Source organism: Apium graveolens, chromosome 10, assembly GCF_009905375.1.
Source record: "Apium graveolens cultivar Ventura chromosome 10, ASM990537v1, whole genome shotgun sequence".
Taxonomy (NCBI): Eukaryota; Viridiplantae; Streptophyta; class Magnoliopsida; order Apiales; family Apiaceae; genus Apium; species Apium graveolens.
The window spans coordinates 41162570-41185938 of record NC_133656.1 but is presented as its reverse complement, the minus strand read 5'-3'; the positions used below and the strand labels follow the sequence as shown (position 1 = coordinate 41185938).

Sequence of the window (23369 nt, the reverse complement as noted above, 5' to 3'; positions counted from 1 at the left end):
GGATTTACAATGGGATATGGCAAGATTGTTTCTGGAAATGTTGCCATTGAAGATGTATCACTAGTTGCTGGATTAGAAGTAAATCTCCTAAGTGTTAGTCAATTTGCAGACAGAGGTTTTCAAGTTATTTTCAACAAAGAAGATTGTGCTTTTATTAGCAAAAAGACTGGTGAAATTGCTCTTAAGGGAGTAAGAAAGGGAAGCTTGTTTGTTGCAGACTTAGACTCAACAAATAAGGAAGGAGTGTGTTGTCTCTACACCAAGGCATCATAAAAGCAAAGCAAACTGTGGCATAAAAAGCTATCTCACTTGAATTTTAAAGCAATCAACACCTTAGTCAAGAAGGAGCTTGTGAGAGACATGCCCCGTCTGGAATTTACTCAACTGGAAGTTTGTGAAGCTTGTCAGAAAGAAAAGATGAAAAGATCAAGTCACAAGTCAAAATCTGTGAATTCCATAAGTGCACCTCTGCAACTTATTCACATGGACTTGTTTGGGCCAGTAAATGTCTTGTCCATTTCAAGGAACAAATATGCCCTTGTCATGGTTGATGACTTTTCAAGATACACTTGGGTTGAGTTCATGTACTCTAAAGATGAAACTCCAAACATTATAATTGAGCACATCAAGAAAATTGAGAAGCAAGCTGAAGGAAAGGTTAGTGTGAAAAGATTGAGAAGTGATAATGGAATAGAATTCAGAAACTCAACATTAAGTGAATTCTGCAAAAGCAAAGGCATTGTTCAAGAATTTTCAGCAGCTAGAACACCTCAACCAGAATGGAGTAGTTGAGAGGAAAAATAGAACATTGGTTGAAGCTGCTAGAACTTTGCTACAAAGTGCTCAGTTGCCAACTAGTTTTTGGGAAGAGGTTGTTAATACTGCATGCTACACTCAAAACAGATATCTCATGAACAAAGTTCATGGAAAATCACCCTACTCAATCATGTCTAACAGGAAGCCTACAGTGAAGCATCTACATGTGTTTGGAAGCAAGTGTTATATTCTAAAAGACAACTCTGAATATGTGGGAAAATTTGACTCTAAAGTTTTTGAAGCAATTTTTCTGGGATATTCATTGGAAAGAACAACCTATAAAGTTTATGTGATTGATCAAAAGAAAATTATGGAAAGCACAAATGTGACTTTTGATGATGACAAGTGTCCAGGCTTGGAATGCCTTGATGTAAATGATGTTGAAGCCCTTGCATTTGGAAATCTAACCATTGATAGTGATTCAGATGAGGAAGATGAAGTTGTGACACAACAAGTGACAAATGAAGAAACCTCTGAACAAAATCATGGAAACGAAAGCTCTCTTCAGACACCTGAATTTGATGGCACAAACTCAGGGGGAGAAGGAGAAAATGGAAATGACAGTCATAGTAATACTGAAGAAAATGATGAAGGCACCAGTCAACAGACACACACCAGAAAGTGGGATAGGAGTCATACAGTAGAAGCTATTATTGGTGATCTCTCAGCTGGTGTGAGAACTAGAAGTGCAACTGCTAATGAATGCCTACATGCATGTTTTCTATCTCAAGTAGAGCCTAAGAAAATTGAAGAAGCCCTAATGGATCTTGACTGGATATGTGCCATGGAGGAGGAGCTAGATCAGTTTGAGAGAAACAAAGTTTGGAAATTAGTCCCTGCACCAAAGAACAGAAGCATAATTGGAACTAAGTGGGTGTACAGGAACAAAATGGATGAAAATGGAATTGTTACTAGAAACAAAGCAAGGCTGGTTGCTAAAGGCTACTCACAAGAAGAGGGAATTGACTATGATGAGACTTTTGCTCCTGTTACAACACTAGAAGCAATAAGATTTTTTCTGGCATTTGCTGCACACCCAAATTTCAAGGTGTATCAAATGGATGTCAAGAGTGCTTTTCTCAATGGTGAACTAGAAGAAGAAGTTTATGTGCAACAACCACCTGGCTTTGAAGATCCAGAATTTCCTAACTTTGTTTACAAATTACTTAAGGCTCTATATGGATTGAAACAGGCACCAAGAGCCTGGTATGACACACTGTCAGAATTTCTACTCAAACATGGTTTTACCAGAGGCACTATTGATAAGACTCTCTTCTACAAGAGGCATGGTGAAGATATGATCCTAGTTCAAATCTATGTGGATGATATCATCTTTGGATCTACAAATGAAAAGCTTTGTCAAAGATTCTCTAGGCTAATGCAGAGTGAGTATGAAATGAGCATGATGGGAGAATTGAGTTACTTCCTTGGCCTTCAAGTTAGTCAAAGAAGTGATGGTATTTTCATCAGCCAAACTAAATATGTGAATGACTTATTGAAGAAATTTGGTATGGTGGATAGCTCACCAGCATCTACACCAATGTCTACTGCAACCAAGTTGGATGAAGACAAGAAAGGCAAGAGTGTGGATATTTCAAGCTATAGAGGGATGATTGGATCATTACTGTATTTGACTGCTAGTAGACCAGACATCATGTTTGCTACTTGTCTACGTGCCAGATTTCAAGCCAATCCAAAGGAATCACATTTGATGGCTGTCAAAAGGATTTTCAGATACTTAAAGGCAACTCCAAACTTGGGATTATGGTATCCTAAGGGAACTGGTTTTGAAGCTGTTGGATACACAGATCCAGATTTTGCTGGATGCAGGGTTGACAGGAAAAGTACTAGTGGAAGCTGTCAATTTCTTGGTCAAAGACTTGTGTCCTGGTATAGTAAGAAACAACAATCTGTGTCAACTTCCACAACTGAGGCTCATTATATAGCTGCTGGAAGTTGTTGTGCTCATGTGCTTTGGATTAGAAATCAGCTAATGGACTATGGTCTAGTGTTACACAAAATTTCTATTATGTGTGACAATACTAGTGCCATATCTATAGTAGCTAATCCAGTTAATCATTCTATAACAAAGCACATTGATGTTAGGTACCATTTTATCAGGGAACATGCTGCAAATGGTACCATTGAGCTCATTTTTGTTCCAACAGAGAAACAATTAGCTAACATTTTTACTAAACCTTTGGATGAAGCAACCTTCACTAGACTTGTGAGTGAAATTGGAATGCTCAATTCTTCATCCTAAGGCAAGAACTCAGCTAATGTTTTGCAGCAGATTAATTTCTAATAAATCAACCCAATTTGATTTAATTGGAAATTAACTAAAATATGAATTATAAATATTTCAGAATCTCTGTATATTTATTTTTCTTTAAAAACTTAAAAATTAACTTAGAATATTTTAAATTCTAAGTAAACTGCTTAGTTGTTAATTTATATCTTAAATGTGTAAAAATTAGCACAAGGCAGAAAAACAGTACTCAAAGGTATAGAGAACTGAGTTCTCGATAAGTCAAAATGACTTATCGACAAGTCATTTTGGAGTTCTCGAGTGAGTTCTCGATAAGTCTATTTACAGACTTCTCGAATGACTTCTCGATAAGCTCTATTATGACTTATCGATAAGACTATGTAGAGTTCTCTAATAGTGTTAATTCACAGAGTTCTCGACAAGGATATTTTGAGATTTATCAATAACTCAGAACTAAAATAATTTAATTCAATGAATTATTTTAGACAAATACTTTTCGAAAATTTATTCTGATTTCAATTTGATTCAATTCAAATAAATTAGAAGTATTTCAGTCCTTTTTGGACAAACTGGGTATTTATCAGAGTTCTCGATAAGTCATCTTTGACTTCTCGATAAGTTTAATATCAAATGTTTATTTGACTTCTCGATAAGTATTTTACTTTTTCTATAAATACCCACACTTCTCGATACACACACTGTACTTTCACCTTCTCGAGATCTCAAGTGACCTAGCTTTCAGACAAAAGGCGATTTCTCTCTCGTTTTTGCTCCTTTCTCAAAACTTTTTCTTACCCACTACTTCTAAACACTACAATGGCACAAAGCATTGTTAGAGCTATCATTCCAGAGAAGGGAACTAACTTTATTGCTTTTCTTGATGTTAACCAAGCCCCTGATAGTTTCAAGGGGGTTGTGAAGTTTCTTTCTGAATCCTACATTGCGGGTGCTTTAACTGCAAGTCCTGTGCTGTATTTGGACGTTCTTCATGATATTTGGACATCAGCTATAACTAGGACAATTGTTCTAGAGAATGTCACTTCTATGGTGGTCACATGCACAATTGGAGGCCAGGAAATTAAGTTTTCAGCTGCTGATGTGAATACAGCCCTGGGATTGCCAACTGAGAATTATGGAGAGATGCCAACTGCAGATGGGATGAGTGAATTCATGGACTTTATCAACTACAGTGGCTCAATCAACTTGGCAAGCCTGAACAGAACAAACCTTAAGAAGGAATGGTCCTTTGTGTTTGATTCTGTAGTGAGGGCTTTCACTTGCAGAAAAACTGGCTTTGACAACATCTCAAGTGTGGTGCAGAAGCTGGTGTTCTCAATAGCTCACAACAGGCATCTGAATGTTGGAGGTCTAATTCTGGAGGAGCTGGCTACTATGCTTACTATGCCTTTGAAGAATAGAGGTAAAGAAATCTTTTTGCCAATGTTTATTATGTCTACTTTAGCTCATAAAGTCAATGACATACATTTGTTAGCTGGTATTGATTGTAGTAGAATTGGCAATTGCAAGCAAGTGTCCAAAATCATATTTGGCTCACTTACTTCAAAGAATAAGGTGAGTGTGAGTCTCAGAATCACACCATTTATGTTTGAGAGATTCAGGACTTATCCTTACCCTATGCCAGACATTAGGACTCCTAAATTTGCTAGTTCAGCTATGGTTCCTGAGCCTGTGGAAGCACAAACACAGGCACACTAACAGGGACCTTCCAAGGCTGCAACCCTTTCTTTTACACCTCTAGATGTTAGCAAACCAACCACTTTAATCTCTCAAAAGACTGAAGTGAGTAAAAGAAGAGAAAGGAACCAACCTTTGTTGTTGTAAATGAGAGTGAAACACTTCAAACTGAACCAGAGTCACCCTTGGTCAAGAAACCAAAGAAGAGTAAGTTACCAGAGTTGACCACTCTAGACACCTCTGTGTCCTCCCAAAAGGGCACAGTTGAACAAATGGGGAGTAAACAGTTACTAGAGTAAGTAAACAGTTACTTGACCCAATATTTAAATATATTCAAAATTTGACATGAGGTGTCACAAGCTCCGTTAAAACTACGAAGATATTCTAAATCGGTTTATTTATTAATGTTTCACTTTAAAAAATTAGGTTTAAAATATTATTCAATGATGGTGAATTTATAAAGAGGTGCTCCTAAAGTCCTATTTATTTTATTCTTTTTAGAAAAAATTAAACTGCTAAAATTAATAATTTTCATTAACATGTATTTGAAAAATGGTAAGACATTTGATGCTTCTTCATAAAAAATAATTTGTTTATTGCATTATTTAATTAATATTTATATTCAAATATTTGTGAGACAAATCCTAAATTTTATATTATTCAATTTGATATGGTTATTATAAGTAATCATATACATAAAGTCCCTATTTTTTGTGGAGTCCTGGAGTCCAAAATCCTAACTTTATATTACAATCCAATCTAATGGTTCAGGTTTTATGTTTCTAATAATTTAAAAACTAAAATAATAAACTACATGATATAAACGTTTGTTATAGTGTTATATATTAATGTTCAGCAAGTTGAATATTTACGTGTTCTAAAACGTGAATACGTATGTTCTTCAAACTGATCATGTTCTATAAAATATATATTCTACAACGTTCAACTTGTCAAATATATGAGATTTGCACGATATTTATTAAAATAGTGATATTTATAGAACATGATTCACATTATAATACATTTTACAAATTTTTTTATACTATTTTATTTGCAGAACATATATGGACTCTCGTCTCAACTAAAAACAATGACTCAATAGAACTTAACCCACACACACATATATATATATAGGCAAGTGCTCAAATACAAACCAATATTAGAATACAAATTACAAACCAAAGAGACCCACATGTTTAATCACTTCCCTCTTCCTTTTTAATTTTACTTTTCCCGTTAGTTAGTTAACTTTTTTTAAATAATAATTTCACCGTATTTTTATTCATCTCCCACTCATCGATTTGCATAGCATATTTGCTATATTTTGACGACAAATCAGTATTTAAACTTACCTGAATCAGTAAACTGGAATCAGTACTAATTTCAGAACCAATACTTTTAGTGATTCTCGTAGACATAATTAGTGATTTATCGTCGAAACATATCAAATATGGTATTCATACTGATTGTTGGATGATGTAGAAAAATATAGTGAAGTTAGATTTTAAAAAGAGTTCACTAGTTGACGGGAAAAATTCAATTAATAATGGAGGGAATTATCTGTAGTTGTGTGTGGGAGGTGTAGTTTGTAGTTTGCATTTTAATTTAGTTTGCATTGGAGTAAGACTATATATATATAAAAACTTGAAAAATTATAGAATTCAATATTTTGAAAAAATATATATTTAAAATTAGCAATAATAAATTTACAAAAAAAATGTTTAGTGTTGGAAAATATTGTACAATTATTTTGAATTATTGGAAAAAAGGTTAAAATTATAATGTATTATACTATTTGACTTAATTCATGTTATGCTATCTAAATAAAAAAATTGATATTAGTCGATATTTTAAAATGATTAACAAGTTCAACTAATATTTAAAAAAAAAATCATCAAATTGAAAATATTTAATTTTAGAAAAATAATATACAATGTTATCAAATTACTATAAAAAGAAATATTAGAATCATAAATGAAAGAAATTTCAAACTGATTTGATGATGATATTAGTACAAATTTATCTTCATATTCTTGAAAAAAATTTCTGAATATCAGTAGTTAGTCTTTACGGTATATGAATTATTTTTATGTCACATCCATGACTAATGCTCTGTTGAGTAAAATATAGATATTGTTTGATTGTCAGTGCTACTACGACTACGATATATAAATAATTGTAATTTATTTATTTATTTATATAATTATAATTTTTGAATAATCATAAATACATGTTATTTGAGTAATTTACTGAATAACAATTAGATATGTACATGACCAAGATATCTAGCATATAAATAAACGAGACCAACATAATTTACTCGAAAATATAATAAATAATAATTTACATACATATACACACATGTGACTTTATCTTTACCAATATTAAAAGATTCAATTTTAATGATGTATTTTAGAGTTATTGATATATATATATATAATAGAAGAAGATAACAAAAGTCTTTTATGTTCCGAAAATAAGAATGATCAATTAAATTTAAGTTTTTTTTTCAATGTGTTAAAAACTTAATAGATTACGTTAATTTTAATTTATGAATTGACAATTATCTGACATCTTATAAAATTAACTTTCTATAATAGAGAGGATTAAAAGATAAGTACACGGCCGAGATTAACTTTAGTTATTGAATTAAGACATTAGCAATGATATTAAATCAACATAAACGTTGAATTAAAAAAAACAACATTTTTTCTTAAAAAATAAACTTATATTAATTGTAGTGTATATTCCACTTTGTTGAATATTACGATTGCACGTCTTGACCACTTTAATTATGCATTACCAATCCTTTTAAATTAAGTAAGGTAATTGTAAATTAGTAATGATTTTAGTAATAAAATATCTCATTACTTTAGGTTTATTTGATCAAAACTCAAAAAATTTACTCGACTCTGCAATATACATATATGTTAATTTTTAGTTTTTTTTTATAAATATATTGACAATATTTGATGGATCAACTTCAATATTTTCCTTTTACACGTGCAGTGACTACCCCTTGTATTCATTTAGTAAATACAAATTACACAACACAAACAAACAAGAAAATATGTATTATGATTAATGAGATATATTCAAAACGTTATGAACATTATTAATATTTTACATGAAAATCATACACATTGATAGATACTCCCTCCGTCCCGTTGAATATTATACGTTCACTGTTTGCACGCATTTCGAGACTTCTATAAAGTATAGTTTCATAATATTTTTTAATTTTTTTTCTTTGAATAAAAGTTTTAATATAAAACTTTAATTCAGGAATTTTTTTTAAAAAAATATTATGGAGTTATGTTTAAAATGAGCATTGAAAAGCGTGCCAAAAAGTAATGTATAGAATTGAATGGGACAGAGGGAGTACTCAACTTATATTTGATATGTTTTAGACGTTATACACTATTTATCAATAAGAAAACGATCAAGAATTTTACTAATATAATTGTATAATGTACAAAAAAAATCTAGAAAATGACCCGTGCCTCGCACGGGCTATTATGCTAGTTTAATACTACTACAAAATTAAAGCTATTAACAATCAAAAGTGTGCATTGACAAACGTATCCAACACAAATAGGAAACTCTTTTAGAGAGGGAGGGAGTAGTATTTTGTATTTATTTATATTTGTACCACCCTTAGAGCATATGCACCGCCAACATCAAAAAAGCAATTCATCACCATTTTCAATTTTGTCCTCCAAAACCGGAATGCACCGCATGTGTTTGTACTCCATCAATTATTGATGGAACATTCATTCAGCAGCCTCTCCATTAATTAATAAAGGAGTGATTAATGGCCATCAAATAGTGGGGCTTACACAAATGTACTCCTTTTCTATTACTTTTGTTACTTTACTCAACTCTAGTACATATATATATATATATAACGGCTATAAAATTGTAACGGCTATAAAATTGTAACGGGTATAATTTTATTCCTAACATCTATAATTTTAACTTTTAACGGTCATATATTTTTGCATATAAATTACAATTTTGTGATTCAATTTTAACATAAATTTTTACATACTTAAATTCTTCCCAGATTTTTTATTTTCTATAAGTACATATTTTACAGAAATGGGTACTAATTGGCTCCCTTCCGAAGATTTACAATTATGTGTTTCGTGGGCTCGACAATCTGTTGATCCCATCACGGGTCGATATTCAAACAAAAATAATTTATGGGGGCGAATTCATGAGGATTATGCAAAATATTGGTGTGGAACTCCGGAGAATCCTCATGCCGAACCTCGTTCAAAAGTTGCTCTTGATTCGCACTTTGCACCGTTGAAGAGGTCACTAAAAAATGGCAATGTGTCAAAAATCAAGCTAGTAGGCTTAGTGCAAGCGGAACCAATTTGGTGGATGAGGTAAGATTTTTATTTATATATTTATTTAAATATGCTTTTATATTATTTGTGTGATAACTTAGAATCAAAAATTTGTAATTTTTTCAGACAACCCAGGCTCAAGGACTATATTTCAAGGAAATGAATAAGACATTCGACACATAGGAATGTTATGAAGAAGTTGCGGCACATCCTCAATTTGTAGACGTTTCTACTACTTCTCTTCCATTTCAACGAAACTTTCCAACACAAATGGAATCGGCAATCAATTTGAATAGTGATGATTGCATTGATGAAGAAGGTTTCACGACTCTAGATTTCAATCGAGAAATGGAAAGTCCTTCTAGTCCAGTTAGACCGATGGGAACAAAGGCATCCAAACATGCAAAAAAGAAAGGAAAGCAAGCTATGACCTAAAAAGAAGAGATGTCTATAGCAATTTTCAATAGTATGCAATGTAACAAAAAATAACTAGCGGAGGCCAACATCAAAAGAGATGAGGAAATCCTTCAAATGTCGAGGGAGATCTTAGACCTTGAGAAATGAAAAGAAGCAAGACAGGCAAGACTTGATGCACTAGAGGAACGGAAAGAAGCAGGATTGGAAAAACATGAGGCTATTGAAGAATTAAGGGAGCAAACAAAAATCATGACGATGGATACTAGCCAAATGACCCCTAATTCAAAAAAGCGGTTTAAAAGAAAGAAGGCTGAGATCATGGGACAAGTGAATGAGACTACTAGGGGTGGTGATGCTTATGTTACTCGCTTTGACGATGATTTTTATGATTAGATTTAGCTATGTTTCTATTTATTTAGTTCAATTATGCATTCTGTTTTTTTTAATTTAACTATGTTCAATGCTTTTAAATTCAATAAAAGAAATTTATTTAAAATATGAAATCGTACATTGCAAAAGATAATTATTTGACATGACAATTATTGACTGGCTTCTATTGCCCAGTTGTGCTCTATCAAATAATTTTGTAGCATCGTATGGATATAAGCTGATTCCAAGTTCTCAATACGGTCCCAAAATGCTTGTTGATTTCTTCCATCTCTTTGTACTAGTGCAAATCTTTGTACTAGTGCAAAAGAAATTCTAACTCCGTTATAATCTACATGCCCATCATAAACCTGTGATGCCGATGGATTCATTAGATCTTCTTCTATTGACTCTACAAATTCATCTTCCACGAATTCATCCTTAACTATCATGTTATGTGATATGATGCAAGTCATCATGATACTTTTAAATGTGGAACGCTTATGCATCCGAGTATCGTGACGAAGAATAGCCCATCGAGATTGCAAGATGCCAAAACACCTCTCGACATCTTTACGATATGCCTCCTGTTTTTTAGCAAATAATTTTTATGATTGAGTCGCATGATTTGATATGGTTTTTACAAATGTTGAATACCTAGGATAGATCCCATCAGCAAGATAATAAGCATTGTTGTATCTTTTGCCATTGACAAGAAACACCACCGTTGGGCTATTTCCTGCGATGACTTTATCAAACACGGGAGACTGGCCAAGAACGTCAATATCATTTTGAGCTCCAGGTACACCGAAGAAAGCGTACCACACCCAAGTGTCGTATGAAGCGAAAATCTCTAGAATGATAGTAGGGCGTCCTTTTCGGCCACTATAAGCCCCACCCCATCCGCTTGGACAATTCTTCCATTCCCAATGCATACAATCAATACTTCCAATCATACATGGAAATCCCCTTTGTTCTCCCCTGACTAGAAGCCTTCTTAAATCTGCAGGTGTTGGAGCACGAAGATACTCTTCACCAAAGAGTCCTTCCACTTGCTGGCAAAATTTTTTCGTGCACTCAAGTGTAGTTGATTCTTCCATTCTACAAATTTCGGCACACTGATCAGCTGCTGCACCATAAGCTAGCATTCGTAATGCAGCAATCATTTTTTGTTGAGGTAGCAATCCTAATCCAATTGCATCTGCTTTTTGATGCCAATAGGAATCTTGAGTGCAAAGAGCTGTCATGATGCGATTGAAAATATGAGTACGCATTCTATACCTTCGACGAAAGTCATTTTTACTAAATATTGGACGATCAACGAAGTAATCTTCCACGAGATTTTTTCCTCTGGATAGCCTTTGTCTATGATGATTGGGAGATTTGCCAGGCCGTGAGCCGCGTCATTGTGGTTCGTCTGAAGTATCGATGAAGTCCATCACTATTGCCGCTTCGGTCACCATGGTATTCATGATTTCAGACTCTTCTCGACTGTGTTATTACCTCTGACTCAACAATCTTTTTAATGCATTTATCAAGATAAAAAATTGTAGTGATTTTGAGATATTATTATCAGAGACCATGATATTATTTATAGATAAAGTTTCTATCTATAGATTTAGATCAAGACACGTGTCATTACGTGATTCAACAAAAATCTTATCAAGAATTTAAATTTATCCACAATCTTATCAAAAATCTAAACTTATCCGAAAATCCGTAATTCAATATATTGTGTGGGACCATTAAATAATAGAGATGAATATGAATTTATGATATAAAAACATAATTATTTATTTGATGAATAGTAACCGATGAATTGATGGAGTTCTATGGATGCGTAAAAAGTAAGCAAAATAATTGATTTATCATGATTAGTAACTAACTTCATCAATTAAATTGATGAATTGATGAATTGATGACCGTTATGGGTCCATATGCTCTTGGTCTCAACTGAGTACGACTACATCTTTCATAACTACTAGGCTACTATATAAACTCTCGAATATTACATTTATGGCAAGACCTAGATAACTTCACTTTCCTCCATCCGTGTCTTTCTTCTTCTTTCCAAGAATACACACAAACACACACGTACACATACTTCAAATGGCTGAAACTGCATCCCGCCCAAAAGAGCTGCATGTTCTTGCTGTTGATGATAGTCTTGTTGACCGTAAAGTCATTGAGAGGTTGCTTAAGATTTCTTCTTGTAAAGGTTAGACATTTCAATATTTCTGCTCATTCAATCCTGGTTTCACATATACATTTTAGTTGTTTCTTTTAATTTGGATATTCATGATGGGGTTTGAAAATATTGCAGTAACTGCCGTAGAGAGTGGAAGCAGTGCTCTTCAATATCTTGGATTGGATGGAGAGAAAAGCTCTGTTGGATTTGATGAGGTATGTATGTATATCTTTATCTTTATTTGTGCATTGTGATGAATTTGAAGTAGAGTATATATATATATATATATATATATATATATATATATTTGATGATGTATAGTGCAATAGGATTTTGTGTTGAAATATATTTTGGTGATGGTTTTGTAATCAGGATTTGAAGGTGAATCTGATTATAACTGACTATTCTATGCCTGGCATGACTGGTTATGAACTTCTCAAGAAGCTCAAGGTTTGTTCATTTCTACATTTTGTTCACCATTCTTTTTTTTTTTTTGTTTCCAGTTTCTTTAAGAATCAGATCTTTAAACTAACAACTACTACTTTACAAGTAGTAAATGTGTTGTTCCCAACAAAGTAAAATTATACTATGAACTTAAGGACTAATTTGAAGTTAGATTTTGTAAATAATTAATTGAATGGAGTAATTTTTAGTTCTCGGATGGTAGCGATATTCTGCTTTATCGTACTACATGTTAGGCCCAAGTTTTAATCATTGTTTTTTGGTTCGCATCTATGGAGCCCTGTAATTGATGTTCATAGTTGTTATCTGGTTGTTTTAATTGCAGCAGACTTCTTCAGCACTGAAAAGAATTCCTGTTGTGATCATGTCTTCTGAGAACATTATGACTCGAATTGATAGGTAATAATTCAAACTACATTAGGAGTTGTATATACTAAATGGCATCTCTGCTTTATGATCCAGAGACGGTTAATCATCTTTTAATAAACTGAATAAATATGCGTGCTCATGTGGTTGATAAATATGCTTAAGGTTTAAGGGCCCTTTATAACAGGAAATTAGTTTAGTCATTCAAGTTGTAAATACAGAATTGATGGAATACCTTGGAACCCTTTTTATTAAAACATGGAATACTTAGGTGCTTAGAGGAAGGGGCAGAGGATTTTCTAGTAAAGCCAGTAAAGCTTTCAGATGTGGAGCGGTTGAAGGATTACATGTTGAAAGGGGAAGAAGAGTACAATAAGGCGAACGCAACACACAAGAGAAAGATGGACGATGATTCATTGTCAATTCCAGCAGCAGCTGCAGCTGGAGAGCTTGAAGAAGATCCATCATCGGTGCTGCCAACTTCATTACAGTTGCTGTCTACACATCTCACTTGTGACCTATCAGCTGCATCAGGCCAGGGAGCTTGGTCATCAAAGCGACCACGATTAATGGATTAATACATATGTATGTCATCATCATCCAATGGTTTCAAGCCCCCCATAATTTGTCGCATTTTACTACCAAGTGGGCCCATGTTCCTTGTAATGCTTTGTTCCCTTCCCACCACTTAATAATTAGTGAGATTGTAAATCCTCAAGACTTGATCATTTTAGTAAAAGCTAGCCAACTTGGAAGGGAAAAAGGGGAAAAGATGAAGGAAAGCTTTTCAAGGACAACATGATTGTCAAAAAAATAAAAATAAAAATTCACGCAGCTTATGTGTCAAGCTGGAGCCGTGGACCAAACCCTGATGCATATGATTTCTCCTGAATTCGGAATCATATTTAATGAGTCCAAACAGTAGCTAGTAAATGTTACTGTTAATTTTGTTAAGCCATAAGGTTACAATTAGGGACTCTTGTACTTAAAATTGGGTGTACTATCGGTAGATCCGTTTGTTCAGTTGTAAGTTGGAAACTCTTATTATATTATAACCCACCAACGCTATGTGCTCCTTTTAAAGCCCAAACACTGAGAGGACTTTGCAACAAAGTCTCCTCACCATTTTTTCCATAACTACAACTGAAGGCCCACTTGAAAATGGTGAAACTTAAAGTATGTAGTAATAATATTTTGCTTTCAACCTGGTGCATATTATTACATACTTACTAATTTATAAACAAAGACTATGTGTAATAAATATAGGGCAACATTTTGTTTAAAACTTTTGCGATTCATGATCCCAAATATATGAAGAAATAGGAAGAGGGAAAACCAGGGTCTTTGGGATGTTGAGAGATTGTTGTGTTGTCCCCTTTATTTATGAGTTTGCTGGTTGTGATTTTGGTGGATTAGATCATCTACTTCTTCTCTTGTATAATCCCTCTTGGGAGTGATTTTGGTGGATTAGATCATCTACTTCTTCTCTTGTATAATCCCTCTTGGGATCAAGATTAGTATTTGTTTTTTGTCCGGGAAATTAAAATAATTTTAATGTAAGAGCAGGGTAATAACATGTCTGTTGTAACAAGAAATGGTAATAAAAAACTAACACCAAATTAGAGAATCGTTGTAATAAAATCAAAATTAAGTTCAATTAAATTAAATAATTTTGGAACTTCACTGAAGGATGCGCTGAAAGGGAAATACTAGACAAAAAAATAATCAAAACTCGGATGAAATTCAGAAATATTAAATCGTTTATGCTTTGTTTGCATCGTTAAATTTTAAATCCTAGTGGCAAAAGGAACGTAAATTTGGCACAAGTCATTAAAAAAATAAAATGGACGCAACTAAGGTGGGAATTAAATTTATTCCACATGCGATGAGCAGAAAAATATTTTCATAAAAATAAGCTTTGGGGGACGAGGCCCATCCATCCTATGCCCCCAATCCGTCTCTGATCAATGATTTCTAAAAACTTGTTAAAAAAAAAATGTAAAAATTTAATATTAAAATATTAAATATGTTGGTTGGAGGCATTGCCAAAATTTAAAGATCAAGGACAACACAATTAGCACATATGTCTGTCTCTTTAAGGACAAAGTGAAGAAGACAGTATGAAGCAATAAAATCAATCGGCTGGCTAATAGTATAATAATAATAACAACAACAATTGGGTACACATTAAATAAACAATAAACCCCCTAAGCTAATAATGCTTAGGAGTTGAAGGCGGCTTTAAAATTACCCCAACTAACATTCAAAAAACCAACCCTTCCTTCCCCTGCATGAAACTTACTTTCACCAACTCCAAACATATACTTCCAACCACATTTCCTTCACTTCTGACTTGTTCAAGTACCTCTGCTCCAACCCGAGTTTGTCAAAGCAAAATAAGAAATGTCTGCAAAACAGGTACCACCATCAACTTTATCGCATGCACTAGTTGCTGAAATCATAGCCGCAACAACTCTATGTACTTTACTTGTTGCTGCTATCATCTTCTATATTGTATTTAGATATGCTATTGCTCGACAACGTAGACAAAATAAATCTGCTTCAAGCTTCCGACGGGATGATGATGTGGATCACAGGAATTGCATTCACGGTGTTAGCGCTTTGGAAAATATAGTTGTTGATGCTAATGGTAAGGAAGTGCTTTATTTGCAGAAAGTTGAGGGTGGACAACTTAGATGTTTTTCTACAATTTGGTTCAATCCTTTGGATGAAGAAGAGAAAAGGGAGGATAAATTACATACTCCATCTCAACCGGCACAAGACAAGTACATGGCACCGCCAGCTTCCTGTCTGTCCCCTCAACACCATTCCCAACTTGCAGCTCACTTGCCTTTGTCTTCTATTCTTCAGATCCAAACTCCACTGCCTCCACCTCCACCACCTCCGCCTCCTCCTCCACCGCCACCCCTACCGCCGCCTATAAAAATACTTTCAAGGCCACCACCACCACCACCACCACCGAAAATTCCAGCAAAAAGAAACCCTGTCGAACCACCTTCAGGAAAAAGCCCGGGTGCTTTAATTTCACCATTAAAACCCCCTAGCGCACCAAGATGGAAAGTCCATAACAACGGCAGGGCAGAAGCTTCAACTCAAGGAACCTCAACAACCCACGGCAGAATCCACACGAAGATGAAGCCACTACACTGGGAGAAAGTCAGCGCAGATGTTGATCATTCACTAGTCTGGAATGAGATCAATGATGGTTCTTTAAGGTAAAATTTTCATGTCTTCACTATTTATCCATCAATGTGTGACAAATATCTAACTTGTTATGTGCTTCCTCAGATTCGATGATGAAATTATTGAAGCTCTATTTGGTTACAATGCTACAAACAACAATTTGCTTGAACCAAAGAACCTCTCGCCGAGTTCCGGAAGTTCCATTTCAACTCCACCTGCTCAAATTTTCATCCTGGATCCTCGAAAGTCTCAGAATACAGCTATTGTACTGAAATCTCTGGCTATATCTAGCAAAGAAATTCTCGATGCCCTACTAGAGGGCTCCGGTCTTAATACAGATACCTTAGAGAAACTAACAAAAATTTCTCCAACAGGAGAAGACCAAGCCAAAATCCTCAAATTCAATGGAAATTCAGCACAACTAGCTTATGCTGAATCTTTCCTGTACCAAATACTAACATCAGTTCCTACGGCATTTATCCGCATCAATGCAATGCACTTCCGATCAAATTATGATCCAGATATCTTGCATCTCAAGGAGTCACTGCAAACCCTTGAATTCGGATGCAAGGAACTTAGAGCTCGAGGTGTTTTCTATAAACTTCTTGAAGCCATCTTGAAGTCTGGTAATCGTATGAATGCCGGCACTGACCGAGGAAATGCACAAGGCTTTAACTTGAATGCTTTGCGAAAACTTTCCAACTTGAAGAGTACTGACGGGTTTACAACTCTGCTCCATTTTGTAGTGGAACAAGTTGCTCGAGCTGAGGGAAAACATGTAGCAATTAAAAGAGACAATGGGCCTGAAAACAATAATACCGGAGATATTGGAAACAATGGTCGAGATTTAGACTGTCCAACAGACTTGGAAGATACACATAAAGAACACCTAATGCTAGGCTTACCAATTTTAAGCGACTTGAGCAATAAATTCTCTAATGTGAAAAAAGCAGCTATTGTTGACCCCGACACATTTATGAATGGTTGTTCAAGTCTCACGCTCAAGGTTGCCGAAATTAAGCAGGTAGTGACCCAATGTGGCAACTACGAAAAGGGTGATTTTGTAAAGGAAATGAAGGGGTTTATAGAGAAATGCGAGGAGGAGCTAAAGGTAGTAAGAGAGGAACAGATCAGAATTATGCATCTTGTGACTAGAACAACAAAATTTTTTCAAGCTGGAGTTTCTAAGGATAAAAGGGCGAACCCACTTGAGATATTTATCTTCGTGAAAGAATTTCTTGACATGGTTGATCAAACTTGTGTTGACATAATAAAAAAGGTTCAGAAGAAGAATGTAAGGGCCGTGGAATCATCACCACCAATTTCACCATCACTATCAACAAGGGCAGCAGTAATGTTCCATAACTTGCAACAGGATTTTCGGCCTGGAAAGTCTGGCTCGACATCTTCAAGCGGATTAGAAGATAATTTCTAAGAGTTCACCCAAGTTAATAGGAGATCAGTAATGAAAAAGTAGGAGGGAAGAGAATATGGAAATATAGAATGCTTATTCTGTGTATTTGTGTTATTCGTTTTGTACATTTCTTTCTTCTCTAGCCACGAATAGTTGCAGTTGATAATCCTTATAAGTATACACAGCACAATACATAATCACTTAGTAAAATCATTACAACAGCTAAGTTACAGTTTATAAAAGGTCACACTTGTTCCCAATGCACAGGGCTCCGCATCAGAAGGGTCTGGGGAAGGTCCCGAAGTACGCGGCCCTAGTCTTTTTTTTTCATCATTAGGAGGCTGTTGCAGGATAGATGTTAGTAATACATGGTGCTAGGAAATTAGGAAGAACACAGAAGTTGCAAACCAAAAGATGTAACCTAACTAGTCATTTACAAACCTAGAACCTCAGAACTTGATTTAGTGGGATGAGGATCCTAGAACAATACATAGGGTACATCTTCCGTACTGAAACTTTGACTTTCTGGTTTTTATTTTTTGGAAGGTTAATAGCATATCACAAAAGTTTTTTTTTGGTGTTGTTTCTAAGACTCAGAAATGGACGGGTACATAAAGAATTAAATACGAGGCAGGAAAGGAAAAAAAATGTGTTCTGGTAAATATTCTAAAGAGGAACTCTAGATCCGAACTTTCATAAATATACTATACATGTAAATGAATATTGAAGAGCAAATAGTAATATATCTTTGTATTCTTCATCTGTCATTTGTAAATAACAATAAACAGGACACAAAATTGGTCACAACATATTTTAAGTAACAGATAATTATTTAGAGAGGGGGAGCATTCTCATACAAAATTCACACAAGGAAAACAAATGAATAAGACAATGACAGCTGAACAGAAAAATATGAACAACAATGCTCAAGGGACGAAGCTAGAAAACTGAACAAAAGTTCTTCATTAAAAGTTTGCTGACAAATAACTGTCAAAACAACTGACCTCAATTAAAACATATCTGTTTACCGTATGATAGATCTCTCCGTATTCCTTCATTTTCCACCATTACTAACCAAGAACGATTCTACCATTTCCAAGGATCAATTACCTGGACAAACTGGCATCATTTCCTGCACACTCAAAAAAATTGAGAGAAAAATGGGTCTAAGATGTCCTTGGCAGCTTCACAGAGATAAACATAAAATGCTTCAGCTATTATATAAGATCTTCTTCAAAAGGCTGATAAATATGACTGAACATAATAGTAGCGCCTTTGCATCAAATTGAAACACTCATTGACAGATTATAATTAATTAAAAATACACAACTAATCTGGCTTGAAAGTATATAATGAAATAGAATTATGGAATTCTCTGTTCTAATAGAACCAAACATACCTTTTCCTCTATTAGCTCAGACGTAGCAAAGACGAGATAGACATACACTCTCTCCTACTGCTTGCAAGAGTGAATCCGCTGAAAATAAGATCAGTCCTGACCCACTAAAGACAGCAACCTTATTTATCAAAAAGAAAACAAGAAGAAAAGACAGCAGGCTCTATATTTACTGCAAATGCATTCACAGTGACTCATATCTTTACTCATTACTCTGGAGTCTGGAGTGACCCTTGAGTTCCTAAAACCAAAAGAAACATAACAGTTCACATGGTAACCTTATCTTAATTATGAAAAAAATATAAGCCGCTTTTAGTGATAAATACCATGACTTAACAATAAACAGATGATAATCCTCTTACCAGAACCCAAAGCACCCTGCCTCCATCAAGAACATTTTACATCTGATATAATTTACCACTCAGTATCAAACTTTATGCCAGCAACCAGCTGCCAAAATCAATCACTAGCTAGATTTAAGAGCAAGCTATCAACTATCTTTCTTCAAGGAAAATGAGTATATAATCATGGTAATATTGGTAACAAAGAAAATTATATAAGCTATAAAAAGTATTAAAAAGTACAGATTTTTAAACACTTCAGCTGCTAACACCCTTCTTTCTATAATTCCTGTAAAGCAAAAAAACAAGAGACGTAGAAAAATACTTACAGTTTCCAAATCAGGTAATACCGGCATTTCTTATGTAATAAACAAGATCTTAAAACATACATACATAATTTATAGTTCAAACTCCCAAAAGTAGAAAATACTATCATGCATTGTACATTCAGAATATAAATCATTAGTTACACAAATATCTAACAAAAATGTTCAAGAAACATATTAAATATTACCAATGCAAACGAATGGGACCTATAAGTAAAAGAGTGATTAAAATATTGTATCCAAGTCTATTCCAACGTTCTTGGTCTTATATACAGTAAAAGACATACTACCTGGAAGACCACAATTTTAAAATAGACTAATCACAAGACCATTATCAACGAAAAACTATACCCAAAGATATGCAGACCCTTTCAGCTTCTTCTTGCATCCGGTAAGCTAAGTTACTTAAACATGATTACTTCTGTCAGGAAGTAGCTCTCCAACCCGGCGAATGCTACTAAAATCGAGATGAGTTGGCATGCTACAAAATATGTACTACCTAGAAGAGTTACCATTTATATACGCGACCAGTGTGAACCACAAATCTAATATACTGAATATTGTACATTTGTTTCATCAACATTTCCGGTACCAGGCCCCACAACCATGTAACCAGCCTGAGAACATATAAACACTGATGAACCAACATTTTCTCCTACCAATTTTTCTGTATAATATTAGCTCACACTAGACGGTGAGGTTAGCTCAGATCCCAATTTCACATTTTGGCGACTAGAGTACTACATGAAATTTCAGAAAATGCATGGCTACTCAATTATACAAGTCCATATATTGATAAAACTAATTCGTGTATTTTACTTATATTTAAAGGTTGGTCATGATATATATTTGCTAAGAGAAGAAACATCTGTCAAATATCAGTAACAGAATTAAATCACTTAAAAGCTCCAACTAAAGCAACGTTAACAGGAATTAAAAATTGTTTACCATGTAAGACAACCAAAGGCTAAAGAAAAATAATAAGACTACTTGAGTTCTAAAATTTATATATAGTAAAATTCTACTTCAGTTATGACATTCATATATGGATAGCGTAATGACAAACAGAACTGAGAGTACAGAACTGACAAACCTGAATGTATTCAAGAACAATACTGCTTTATCTATTTACCTACAGATACTTTATCTACATCACCAAATGCACTATATAGAGCTTTAACATCTAATGCTACATGATTTAACTCCATAAACCATTATGCAGATGCACAAAAGGAGACCCCACCATCCATGGTCAAAGGAAAAAACTTTCCTATGACCTTGTGATCATGCTACAAGAACGAGCCAGCTGGAGTGTTGCACAGCTTCCACCTATATCTGAATTTCCTCCCCCCTTGACGGCATCGTTTTCATAATGCTTCCTGCACCCTGGACAGCGACCATCCTCCTCAAGAATCCTCTTGTGGCAGAAAAGGCAAAGCTGAAACCCACATGAACAAGGGAGAAAACTTGAATCGGTCGAATCCAGGTCCTCACAGCATATGGGACATGAAGATAGAGCTGAGACGACATTCTTACGGGCCCATACCGCACCGACATGACCATATTTCGTATTTGCTTTCATAGGGAAACTGTTCTGCTTCACAAGATTAGGCAGGCATCGAGGTCGAAAAGCATCATCAGGTTTCCAAGCATGTCTGTTCACTGGCATTGGTTTGGGAATGTCCACCCTAGTAGCAGCTTGGTTCACTACTTCTGGAGAATGGTCCAATTGGGTGACATTAGTATCATCCATAGGTGATTTCATTTTATGATCATGCTGTTCTTGCTTCTCACCAGTAGCTGCTAACGCATCAGCAATAGCCTCCCAATTATCCAAGCCACCATCCTCCTCCATATCACTTATGTTCCCCGAATAAGACGTACCACTCGTACTGCTACCGCTCCTACTACTTCCACTAAAATTAGTTCCAGAGCAATTGCTACCTCCAACACGTCCAATATCACTACCGCGACTATGGGAAGACGAATCAGAATCACTGTAATTTTGCACCGAACCATCATTTTTTCCGTTCTTTCCATAAATCTCCAAAACCCCAACACCTTGATCCCTCCCATCATCCGCATGCATCTCTCTAACTCCACTAGAATCCACCTGCGGTCCATGATCCTTTACTGCATCAACCAAATAAAACACAAACCAATTAACAAATCAAAATCACTCAAACCTCACATTAAAAAAATCCTATCAAAACCACGAAAACCATAAACCATCACATTCTTGCCCAGTAAAAATCAAAACTTTAACACCTTCTCAAAAGTGTTCCACTCATCAAATAAGTTCCAAACAATATAACCAAATTCACAACCACAAATACATAAACATACATATATACAAACAAATAAACTGTAAATAAATCAAAAACCCCACATAAACATAAAAACAAACAAAGAAAAGAAACTATCTTTTTATTTTCTTGTATTTAACAAACCTTGTGAAATCCACTGATTCCTACGAGCATCAAGCTTGGTCTGCTTCAATTTAGCTGCTTTATTGCTCTGTAAAATACAAAACAAAAAAGAACACGACCCATGTTAATAAAATTACACGAAAACTGCAAAATCAGTATACACACAAAATTATACATACCCTTTTCTTTTTGATCATGTCCTTGGAGTTTGAGGCAGGTTGAATTGAATCAAGAACCATGCTGTATGTATGTATATATATGTATATAATTCTTAGATACAAAACCCTAAATCAATGATAAGAGGAAGGGAGAAAGTGTGTGTGCGAATGTAGGTTGAATTTGTAAGGTTTTGAATATATAGGAGTTGTCTCCGTGTATCCGTTATAAGTTACGACATTGTATCTCATGTCGTATTTGGTTAGAAAATATAGACTTTGGGCCCAAGTACAGGGTATATATTTATTGTAATATAATAGAATGAGGTAAATAAACTCGGGGCATTGAATTCCATTTATTATTTTAATATTTTTATAATTTTTTCATTAACAACTGAAATAGATATTTACAAAAAAAAAAGAGATTTATCGATATCTTCAATATTCTATATATAATCAGAGAACATGGTAATAATATTCATGAGATTAAAAACCCGAGTTTTTATATTCAAAATCACATCACCTTACCACTATATACTTAAGTTTTTTTTATTATACACATAATATGTGAGTGTCGTAAATAGCGACAATTTATTTAACTTTAAAAATAATTACTAAAATATTTGTAGAGTTAGTTTTTAAAAATTAAATTTGAGATATAAAGTTAAGCATAGTACATAAACAGAACATTCTTTTATTTATTAAAAAAATTTTAACTTGAAAAGTATGTCTCATACATTTTTAATATATATATTTTTAATAAAAAATAAATTGTACATGTAATTAATTTTTTATATGTTGAAAAGAGATACACTTATATAAATAATATATATGTGTACTACGTATTTCAATAAGTTATAATTAGCGTATTTCAATTTATTTCGAATTCAAAATTAGAATTTGCCCATTTTTTTAAAAAATACTCAAAATTTGATTAAATGACATGCCTGTAAATACCACGTCACTACCTAGGTTTACTTTAAATTACGAGTTCGACCAGATAATCTTACCAACAAAGAAAAGTTTTGTGATTTCTTATGTTGTTAAAAATTAATATTTTTGAGGTCTTTATAGAATCAAGTTAATTGATAATATGTATCAAAATTACTAGTTTCAAAATCAAAATTTTACGCATTTTGAAAAAATACTCGAAATTTGACTTGACTCAAC

General features: G+C 34.1%; 4 protein-coding genes and 1 long non-coding RNA gene across 7 annotated transcripts; 2 read left to right on the top strand and 3 right to left on the bottom strand.

Annotated features, from left to right (window-relative positions):
• Positions 1-10091: 10091 nt before the first annotated feature.
• LOC141690542 (uncharacterized) lies at positions 10092-11165 on the bottom strand. The gene is made up of 2 exons (XM_074495333.1): positions 10563-11165; positions 10092-10505 (listed from the first exon to the last, which is right to left on the bottom strand). Exons 1-2 carry the CDS (start codon positions 11163-11165, stop codon positions 10092-10094), a joined length of 1017 nt encoding a protein of 338 aa, XP_074351434.1.
• Positions 11166-11828: 663 nt separating this feature from the next.
• Positions 11829-14011, top strand: LOC141692471 (two-component response regulator ARR5-like). 2 transcript variants are annotated; one of them, XM_074497326.1, is made up of 5 exons: positions 11829-12136; positions 12242-12321; positions 12479-12556; positions 12897-12967; positions 13206-14011. In XM_074497326.1, the coding sequence occupies exons 1-5, from the start codon at positions 12028-12030 to the stop codon at positions 13510-13512; spliced, it is 645 nt and encodes a 214-aa protein (XP_074353427.1). In that variant the 5' UTR covers positions 11829-12027; the 3' UTR covers positions 13513-14011. The 2 variants fall into 2 exon arrangements, with proteins under 2 accessions (XP_074353427.1, XP_074353426.1); XM_074497325.1 differs by having other exon boundaries at positions 11832-12136; positions 12894-12967.
• Positions 14012-14996: 985 nt separating this feature from the next.
• On the top strand, positions 14997-17698 carry LOC141693059 (formin-like protein 8). The gene is made up of 2 exons (XM_074498058.1): positions 14997-16170; positions 16244-17698. Exons 1-2 carry the CDS (start codon positions 15338-15340, stop codon positions 17571-17573), a joined length of 2163 nt encoding a protein of 720 aa, XP_074354159.1. The 5' UTR covers positions 14997-15337; the 3' UTR covers positions 17574-17698.
• Positions 17699-17761: 63 nt separating this feature from the next.
• On the bottom strand, positions 17762-19452 carry LOC141693060 (uncharacterized). 2 transcript variants are annotated; one of them, XR_012562999.1, is made up of 4 exons: positions 19311-19452; positions 18952-19189; positions 18557-18684; positions 17762-17893 (listed from the first exon to the last, which is right to left on the bottom strand). It is a non-coding gene; the product is annotated as an uncharacterized LOC141693060 (long non-coding RNA). The 2 variants fall into 2 exon arrangements; XR_012562998.1 differs by having other exon boundaries at positions 18952-19427.
• A 1201-nt stretch (positions 19453-20653) lies between these two features.
• Positions 20654-22407, bottom strand: LOC141693071 (uncharacterized). Its single transcript, XM_074498073.1, has 3 exons — positions 22224-22407; positions 22066-22132; positions 20654-21748 (listed from the first exon to the last, which is right to left on the bottom strand). The coding sequence occupies exons 1-3, from the start codon at positions 22281-22283 to the stop codon at positions 20886-20888; spliced, it is 990 nt and encodes a 329-aa protein (XP_074354174.1). The 5' UTR covers positions 22284-22407; the 3' UTR covers positions 20654-20885.
• Positions 22408-23369: the final 962 nt, after the last annotated feature.

Bases quoted from the DNA above. Each gene is read 5' to 3' on its own strand.
- LOC141690542 (XM_074495333.1), bottom strand. From the start codon at position 11,165: ATGACAGCTCTTTGCACTCAAGATTCCTATTGGCATCAAAAAGCAGAT. The intron at 10,506-10,562 runs GTAAAAACCATA...GCTAAAAAACAG, and splicing joins ATCCTAGGTATTCAACATTT to GAGGCATATCGTAAAGATGT.
- LOC141692471 (XM_074497325.1), top strand. From the start codon at position 12,028: ATGGCTGAAACTGCATCCCGCCCAAAAGAGCTGCATGTTCTTGCTGTT. The intron at 12,137-12,241 runs GTTAGACATTTC...AAAATATTGCAG, and splicing joins TAAGATTTCTTCTTGTAAAG to TAACTGCCGTAGAGAGTGGA. The intron at 12,322-12,478 runs GTATGTATGTAT...TTTTGTAATCAG, and splicing joins GCTCTGTTGGATTTGATGAG to GATTTGAAGGTGAATCTGAT.
- LOC141693059 (XM_074498058.1), top strand. From the start codon at position 15,338: ATGTCTGCAAAACAGGTACCACCATCAACTTTATCGCATGCACTAGTT. The intron at 16,171-16,243 runs GTAAAATTTTCA...GTGCTTCCTCAG, and splicing joins ATCAATGATGGTTCTTTAAG to ATTCGATGATGAAATTATTG.
- LOC141693071 (XM_074498073.1), bottom strand. From the start codon at position 22,283: ATGGTTCTTGATTCAATTCAACCTGCCTCAAACTCCAAGGACATGATC. The intron at 22,133-22,223 runs GTATGTATAATT...TGTATTTTACAG, and splicing joins ACATGATCAAAAAGAAAAGG to AGCAATAAAGCAGCTAAATT. The intron at 21,749-22,065 runs GTTTGTTAAATA...TGGTTGATGCAG, and splicing joins GAATCAGTGGATTTCACAAG to TAAAGGATCATGGACCGCAG.